This window comes from Cuculus canorus, chromosome 18, assembly GCF_017976375.1.
Source record: "Cuculus canorus isolate bCucCan1 chromosome 18, bCucCan1.pri, whole genome shotgun sequence".
In the NCBI taxonomy this organism is placed as follows: domain Eukaryota; kingdom Metazoa; phylum Chordata; class Aves; order Cuculiformes; family Cuculidae; genus Cuculus; species Cuculus canorus.
In genome coordinates, this window is record NC_071418.1 from 4,696,055 (window position 1) to 4,705,262 (window position 9,208).

General features: G+C 49.4%; 1 protein-coding gene across 4 annotated transcripts in view; it reads right to left on the bottom strand.

Moving 5' to 3' along the window:
- RGS9 (regulator of G protein signaling 9) overlaps positions 1–9,208 on the bottom strand; it is an 83,932-nt gene extending 74,724 nt beyond the window's left edge. For all 4 annotated transcript variants that reach the window (XM_054083132.1, XM_054083129.1, XM_054083130.1 and 1 more), the window contains exons 1-4: positions 9,050–9,208; positions 3,049–3,145; positions 589–639; positions 312–418 (exon numbers count right to left, since the gene is read on the bottom strand). In XM_054083132.1, the coding sequence (XP_053939107.1) occupies positions 312–418; positions 589–639; positions 3,049–3,145; positions 9,050–9,112 (318 nt within the window). In that variant the 5' untranslated portion in view covers positions 9,113–9,208. The remainder of the gene's footprint in view (positions 1–311; positions 419–588; positions 640–3,048; positions 3,146–9,049) is intronic.

The window sequence follows — 9,208 nt, forward strand, 5'->3', positions numbered from 1 at the left end:
TCAACCACCTACTTCAAGACCTGGAAGAGAACATATATTTGGAAGAAAGCACAGTGATTTTGAAGTAGAACAAGTACACTAATTTAGTTGAACGAAGTATCACAGCTTCCCTGTCAACTGTAATCTAACACAGAACCGGGGGAACCGGCCTGAAGCTTCTCTGTGGATCCCTTCCTCCTTCACGCTGAACAACTAGCACAGCTCCACAGCACGGTCTCACGACTACAGCTCCTGGAGATTTGCCTCAGCTGCCTGTTTTATAAACTCGTGCTGAATTTCCTCTCAATGGTTTTAGACAAGGTGTGACTCACTTGAAACCTGTACAGGCTGCTGTCTGTCTTAAGGGTGAGATTCTTTGGCTCCTGAAGAGGGTAGATGTATCCATATTTGACAAACAGGTCCCCCAGGTGGAGCGCCTCTGAAAATGGACAAGGTAGATGTTCTGATTGCACAGAAAAACTGCACTGCAATTGAAAAGTGAGCTGATACTCAGGAGAGAAGAATTCATCTAAGAGGTTTTGTCACCTGAGACCTTAAAGTTTTACAACTCAATGCTGGAAAAATCTCCATTTTTATATTTCTACCCACCTTCCTGAGTGATCTGTAAGCGCTGGAGAATCCACTGCATTACATCATTACCTGTAAAACAAAGAAAATGTCAGGTGCTTGAAGCTGGGAGTGTGCCAAAACCCATGGGCCAAAATGAGACAGAAGCACACATGGCCTGAGCGACGCTTAAACCCTTATCATCGGCTTAGAAAGGACTTAAGCACTGCAACAGCTTCCTCACCCAGGGAAGGTGAAGTGCCCCTAGTGTTACACCATCTTGCCTTGAAAGAGTCACTGCAAAGTATCTCCAGACTCACAGAGCACAATCCTGGCTCAGTTTTGGTAAGAGACCAGTGACAGGTCTCCTTAATGACCCGTCCTTTAAGAGACACGACTTTCAGTGCAGAAGTGATGTCCAACTCTCAGATCCAAGCTGCAGTGGTACAGGACATATCAAAGGGGAACAAGATTTCCGCACTCCTCATCCCTCCACGTTCTCCTGGTGGGGTGTGGCCAGGCATTCCCACAGTCAACATAAACCTCCGGCAGTTTTAGTTCCACATTCTGGGGGCAAATTTCACGAATCTCCTTCCAAATGCACTCATTCCCTGATCAATTATTTGTCTTTTCTTCCAAACAATGCCAAGAACTGCAGATCTTTCTTGACATTGCGGTGATGACTTAACTTTCTAATAGGGGCTCAGAGCTCTTATCCTACCGCCTGCTTCCTGAAATAGATGAAATTAAAGGATTAGCTCATCACTCATTTCTAGACAGCTCTCTCTGTAAGCATTTTCCTCCAAAGGTGCACATTTAACATAGAGGTTTATTTGCCTTTTCTGTTGTGAGCCAGTTTACTGACTCTGAATTTAACTAGTTAGCTTCCTGCACGTGAAAAGCAAAGCTCTCTCCGGTGGTTGTGTCCATTGCTCTAATGCCTTCGCCATTCCCTCACTAACATGAAACAGTCTCTTTTGCAACACCCAGAAGTCAATCAGTATACACGCAACTTGCACAGCACTAAAAATATCACAGTTTAGAGGGTGATGACGGCTACGCAAGGAGACTGGAATCCACTTGCCTATCAGAAATTGAGTAGAATTTATGATTTTTGCAAGAGGGAACTGGTAGCAATTCTGGTTAAGGAACTAGAATAAAGCAGACAGAGGAAATAAAGCAAAAATGATGAGTGCCAACGGGCATCTTCCTTCCACATCATCCAGCCACGGACTTTTAGGAAGTGGTGGTTTACATCGGTCAGACGTCAAGAGAAGGAATTGTTCCCCCCGCGCTTTATCTAGGTGGCACGTCATCTTCAGTACAGGGGAAACTTCTCGACGGTGCTGCCTTAACTGTTCACCAAGAGCTACGGGAGGCAAGGCTAGGTCCTTTGTGGATGCAAAAGATTCCACCAAATCCAGCTGCATGACAGCTATGTCAGCCAGGGTACGGTTTGTACCGCAATGCATGCAGGATGCTGCTGAGAACAGGCTGCAGATGTTGTCCAAGTCCTCCTTACCCTTTCACTGACTGTAGCCATGGGCAAATGCCTTCATCTCAGCGCCTCTGCTTTCTCATTCAGAAAAAAAAACCCAAAATGGGGCAAACAACGCACAGGCCCTACAAGGCTTCAAAATTATTGTAGGGAAAAGGTTAGCTATCGGGCTAAGCTTCCTCCTGAGCTGCCTGGAGCAAGCTCCTTGGTTTCTGTGGGAGTTCTTGTTCCAAATTTCAAAGTGCTGCAGAAAGACCAAAGCAGGAGGAAGAAGCTTTGGTATGGTATGTGTGAATATTTGTAGTGGAGGATCCCTCGCTAGAGCTTTTGTGGAGGCAACAGGGGAGCAGAGGCACTGATAGAGCCCTGTGAAAGGACTGAGCAGGCACAAAGGGGACTGCAATAACAGCTACCTGTAATGCCATAGGTGACATGGCATGGCACAGCTCCCTCTTTGCTGCTTCTTCAGACTGCTGAAAGAGGAAAAGCTGCCATTTAGAAGCAGAGGAGTGAATATTTTGTTCTTTTCCTGCACACTGAAGAAAAATTACTATTAGCAGAAAACATTAAAAGGGACACTAATTGTTTGTTGTTCATTTCTGAAGTTCAGTCTGACTCCAGTCTGCCTGTTTTAATCGGATGTTGATTTTTACCCTTATTTGTGATCCAGCCCCACCAGGAACACGACAGATCTGGAGGGTGAAGCGCCCATATTCACATGTGCGTGAAGAGAAAGCAAGATCGCTTCAGTTAAACTCACATGAGACAGGTAAAAGTGCATGGTTATCAATCTTTGTGTCTCTGATTCAATGAGTTAGGAGTAAAATGAGATACCAGTGAGAAGAAGATAAAGAGGGCAAGTAGGTATCAAAGGATGCATGGTAAATATTTATTGGGAATACATGCTCCAGTGCATTCCCCACAGTGGTAACCTTAGGGTCCACACACAGTGCTTCTTTAACGACCTTCCTTGGCCCGGTCCCTTGTCCCACCAAAGCTTTTACCTGTCACAGCATGTGGGATGTTGGTGATCATCACCCTCTGCGTCTGCGTCTTGACGCCCGTGTCTGGATCCTGCATCTCCATCATAAGCGGTTCAATCTGCAAGGCATGGTGGGGATGGGATGTATTACAGGAGTGGACAGGAGGGAGCCCCAGGACCGTGGCAGCATCCCAGAGGGACAGCAGAGAGTGCTACAGGAACCCATGCAACAGCCAGAGTCCTCTCTGAACCTCCCCTTGCCATCAGAGATGCCACCTTCATACCACGTCAGCCCTCACACTGACTCACAGTGTCACTCCCTCCTACAGAAGACACACACGCACAGCCAGGGTTAGCAGAGGAGGGACAGGATGTTACCACTCCATGACAAAACAATTATCTCCGCTACCCATCAAAGTTCTTCTCTGGCTCAGTGGGCTACTGGCTGGGGCAGTAAGAAAGCAAAAAAAAGGGAAGCAATAAAATCTGTGCTTCTATTGCACAAATATCTCAGCTGTGCAGAGAATTGTAGATCACGCACCAAGAAAACAAGCAATATTTTGGCTGGAGACCAAATAGCAAAGGTTCTGTTTCTGGTCTGCAGATAGTAACCAAACAGGACTTCAGGAAAGCAACAGGAAAAGCACACCGCTTTGCTCCAGGGCTGAGTAAGAAGCTCAGACCCAGGGCAGAGAGGGATGCAAATGACCCATCCTTTGAGAAAGCACAGCCATGACTCCAGCCAAGGCTTTGAAAAGCTGGCAAAGGATGCATTACAGCAGGGACCAGAATTTATGTCTGAGAAAGCAGTCTGCAAACACAGAAATAGAGCCCAGTTTGTAGGAAGGAGGTGTCCAAGGGACTCCGGCCCTTCCTGTGGACAGCTGCGCACACCCACCTGGGATTTTCACTCCCCTTCTGTGGGCAGCAAAGCTCAGTCCCTCTGGGGATGGGGCAGACCCACCATCCAGAGCGACTCACCCTCCTATCTGGCAGCATCTCTCGCCTTAGACTCCTGCGGGATGCTGGTGAGGGATGCTGATGACTTCTTTTAACAGATCATGTTAGGGATGATAGGTCTCACCCTCAGGGTTAGACTTCTTTTATCTCTGGTTCCCAACAATCTTATTTTTTTTTAAAGATTAAGATTTTTAAATGTATTTTCCTCCTCTTCTATTTGCCTTCCTACTAACACCGGCCCAAAAGCACAAGAGCCTCCTGCTTGCACTTGGAATCCTCCACTCAGATGCATCGAGTTGGGGGACACTCCCCATCTCCTCATTTTAGATTGTCTGAACGCCCTGAGAATGTCGGCTTTGTGAAAGATGCTTTTCTTTTTGTCTTCTGCTTCCAGAGATATTAAATCAAAACTGGTCCAAAAGGACCAATTTGGTCTCTCCGCACATTCATTTTGGGTGAGGCTGTAGCTTTTTAACTAGGATTAGAGTGTGACTTGATGACACTCACACATAACGAAGGGTATTGTCTTCACAGGCACCACAGTGACTTTGGTCCTACGTCTTGCCAAGTTTAGTGAGGATTTAAGCCTGTAGTGACAGGATGCACTCTGGGCTTGACAGTAAAAATGGATTTTCAACTGTTTTTAAACTCAGTGTCAAAATAATACTACAATAGAGAAGGCTGGTCAAATTTCACACAAATACTCGTATAAATACTTCTGTAAAATATTTTAAAATAGCAAAACAGACTCAAAGCCATGCACATGAAGACTTTTTTAGACCTTTTACCTGCACCCCCAATATTGGCCTCAGCAAGCTCAAGGCTGGGCACGGAGAGATGCCCATGTAGCTGCGTGAGACGAGGTGAGGCAGGAGGGTCCAGCAGCCAGGGCACTAATTTAGGAAACTTGGACTCAGTTCCCTTAAAGCAAATGTGGGTGATCTTGGGGAAGTCCCCTACTCCCTGTAACCGCGCGTCTGCTCTGCAGACAACACCCTGTCAGCATGCAAGGACCCTGTGAGCAACCACAGCGCTGCTTATCACCACCGTGCCACAGCCTGATAGCAGCAGGCAGGTTCCACCAGGCTGAGCACGGGGCTGCCGTTTGCTCCCCACTGGACTCAAGAGACAGGTCTTTACCAGCTGTGAGCAGGGAATTGGCTCAGAAACCCACACAGCCTCCCAGCACAGCATGTTCCCTGTCTTCAATGAGCAAACAGTTCCAGACTCTTGTCGCGTTCGTACCCCGCCAGGCTCCCTCTTGTCATTGGAAAAATAATGTATATTCAAAAGAAATAGGTGAGATGAGCCAGGGAGCTGCTGCTAGGGGTTGCCTGCTGCTCTGGCTTCAAACCATGCACTTTACTCATCAAAACTCACCGCATCTCTTACTCTTCTCCTAAGGGAACACTGCTGATTATGGGTTGCTGGCGAGTAGGAGTTGCCATCAGCACCAGCCTGCCGACGGGAGGCCAGGAACGCTGGTTAAAATACAGCAGGAACATTTGCTTGCATTGCTAAAGGCTTTAGCACATTTTGTCATGCTTCCAGCCAAGGAAGCGCTGTCTGGTTTGAGTTTTGTAGAGCCAGAAGGCACTTCCTGACATTGGCTGATGGGTGGAGATGCACGCAGAGGTAAATATCAGCAGGAGGACCGCGAAAGGAGCAAGGCTTGGGGTGAGCCCACCTCAAGCACAAAGCCATCACAAGGCACTGTGATGTCCCTTCAGATCAATCGGAATCTCTGCACAGAGGTGACCTCACCCCAAAAGCCACAAAGGAGACAAAACTGTCAGTCCCCCATCTGACTGCAACAAGTCCTCAGGTTCACTGAGTGGAAAGCAAAACTTGAGCTTGCAAATGATAAGAGAAAGCATCGCTGCATTTCAGGAGTACGTGGGAAGCCCCAGCAAGGGTGAGGGTCCCTTCTGCAAATGATCAGTGATTGCTGAGATGCCCATGGTCCTGGAGAAGGAGCAGGGATCAAGCACGGATGCTCTCCCGTGGGAGGGAGCACTCATCCCCCTCTTACTGCCTGGTACTGCTTGCAAAGATCACTCCTCCTTGCTCTGATTCCTGAAGTAGCAATATTGTATTTCACCACAACTTTGACCTCAGAAGGCTAAGTAATTGTTTTCTAGGTCTATAACACACAATCCTGCTTTGCACATTAATGGATGAGCAGAAAAAAAGAAGGAATGAAAAAAAAATCATTAACCACTTAAAACCTCCTGCTTTTTCTTAATTAATTCTGAGAGGCAGAGGCACGTTCCCACCCAGTGCACAGTGATCTTACACCAAAAGGAAGTCGATCTGTGAATAGGGAGGACAAGCCTGCAGCCGGCTCTTTCCACAGGCTCCCTCTTCCCTCGTTGTCCCGCTGTCACCCCTCCAGCTGAGCTTCCTACTTAAATCCCCACAGCAACAAAACCAAACCAAAGCACAGTCCTGCCTGGCTGAGCACATCGCCTCTCACCAGGGCTGCGTGGAGTATGTCATACTCTCTATGTGATGCCCCGTAGAAATGTGTAGCGTCAGTATGTCCCAGTCTGGGATAGCCAAAGGGAGAATGGGATGAGGCTGAGCTCGGGCTAAGGCTCAGCTCCTTAAGCCCAGGGTCTCACTTAAACAGAGAGCAGGAATCCTATGGTTAGATCCTTCCAGTAAAAACACAATCGAGATGCTCACATGCGTCGAGAAACCTCCAGGCAGGTGAGGACCAGCAGATGCTGAGAAGTTGAAGCCTGGCGAATGGAAGCCAGGCTGGAGAAGACCCCAGCCACACTGTGGACCCTGGGCCAGGCCCTTCCCAGCTGCAGCACTGCCTCAAGAGGAGCCATTGGGGACCAGAGTAAGGAGGAGGCAGAGGTAAAAGGCAACCAACATCCATCAGCCCTACCCACGACGTATGAGTCACGAGGCAGCTCATGTAGCACAGCAAGGAAAAACACAGTCCAGCAGCCGGTGGGGAGCACAGCCCTGCCTGTGCGCTGCCTGCTGCTTTGCCAGCTGATGCCCAACAGAGGCCACATCCTGACTGCCGGGGCAGGCACAGGCACCAAGAGCTTCGGCTGATTCAAGCTGTCCCAGCATCTGGCCAAACTATATTTCAGAAGCTGCCTCTCTGTCCCACCAGACTTTTGTACCAATATTCTTCCTACAAAGACAGTTTAGGAGAGGTGAAAAAAAAAGTAGAATAAAACAACCTAAGCATTACTCATGGGTATTTTGTGTACTAGCAGGTGTTGCAGGTCTTTGGAGGGGGCTCCCCGCTTCCCCTGTTGTTTGGCCATGAAGACCAAGCTCTACATCCAGCCCAGGCTGTGCAGAGCAGCCTCACAGCAAGTACACAGTACTACCAACCCCCTGTAAAGCAAACCCGTTTCCTCTCTCCCTGTCACAAGTTGCCTCCGGAAAACCAGCGCACGGCAATGTGTTGCAGCTGCAAAGGTGCAACAGGTCTAGCAGCCCAGCAGCACAGCGGGAATCCCTCCGTGCAGCTGGCACAAACCCATAGTTCCAGCCTATGTGCCAGCTGGTGGCAAAGCTTGAGCACATTTATGCAATTAACAAAGCTTCTCTCTAGGATTTTAGCTCCTCACAGATCTCGGGCTGCAAGGCGCTTGCTGGATGCATGCCAAGCATCCTCAGCTCCCACCACAGGCAACCAGTAAAGGTGCTCGGTATCTCAGGGGAGCTCTGAAGACACCCCTGTCCACACACAGACCACGCTGCCATGTAACAGCCAGAGGTTCCATCCGCCACCTCTCTGAGGTCTGGAAAAAAACTGAGGAAGAAGGAAGCAAGAGATGAGAGCCAAAGCCTTTCTGCTGCCCATCCAGGAGCTTCCATTTCCTTGTGCACTGTAACTATCGAAACCCTCTCGCTGCCTACAGCGTGACCGGCGCATGCTCTCTAAATGTGGATCGCTGTACTTTAATAGATCCTCCCACCTGAGGAACTTGGAGCACTTTGACTGCTACGCTCCTACGGAGCAGCTAAAGCGCAACTGCTGGAGGTTGTTTGCTCCAAGCACACAGCTTCTGCTCCGCACTCCCGCACGCAACTCCGCAGGGTAGCACTCAGCGCAGAATTTGGCCCAGAGTATTTCCTTTGGCAGCCAAATCTACCTTAAAAGACACAGGATCAAAGAAAATACCTTCTTTACGTCCTCTAGCGTAAAACATATAGTGCTCGTATTACCAGGTTCACACCTTAGCACAAAAGAGCCCCAAATTTCCCCCCTTCTCTCCTCCTGGAATCTTCCCTAGGTCGTGGGTGTTGCAGGAGAGCTAACTACAACTCCACCAGCAACTGGGTGGCTGTACTTGTCACTGGAAATTCAGTTAATTCCACTCAACAGGATTAGCCACAGGCAAGAGAGGTGGGTGGAAGAAAAGCTAGCTTAACACTCTGCTTTTTACAACCTGCAGATTCCAGTTATACTAAAACTGGCTCCGATTTTGAATGAACGCTGCAGGGAAAAAAAAAACCCAACACACCGAATGCTTTACAAAATTACGCATCACATCCAAAAGCGTAGGTATGTATCTTCCCACTCTTTCAACTGTTTCTGGCCACAAATACGCTCCTTTCTGAAAAAGTGGGAAGAGGCAGAGAGCAGACATGAAAGCAGACTGGGAGCACTGGGAATTCACATACTGGACTGACGGTGGCCCAGAGCTGAATGGGCAGTGATGGTTTTTTCCCCTGGGAAATTACAGGCTTGAGGATTTTGGGGAGAATAAAGACGGGAGAGAGAGAAAATGTGTGAGGAGAACAATTCAGCTGCGTCTAAGCTGAATAAATAAACAAAATTACAGCTTTATTTCCTCCGTGACTCCAGCACACGCTGCCTCTCAGCCCCCTTGAAGCCAGCTGGGCTCTAACAGGTGGGGGGGTGTCACCCCCTCCCGCTCAGGGGGACAGGATGCTACGGATACGTGTCCCCCCCGCCCGGAGCATCGGTCGCTGGGTACCACACGGCATCACCGCTGCGGGATGCAGGCGCGAGGCGCCCGCCGGCAGCGATGCCCCTCGCGGAGCGGCTGCTGCCCCCTCACCTTTTTCAGGAAGGCCATCCGCGGGCGGTAGCGCTGCCCATAGTCGAGCCGTGTGACGGTCATGGTGCCGCTGCTGCCGGAGCCGCGGCCCCGAGCGGGTGCACCTGGCGGAGGGCACCGCGCCCCACGGACGGGGGCGGGGCCAGCGACGCGCGACGC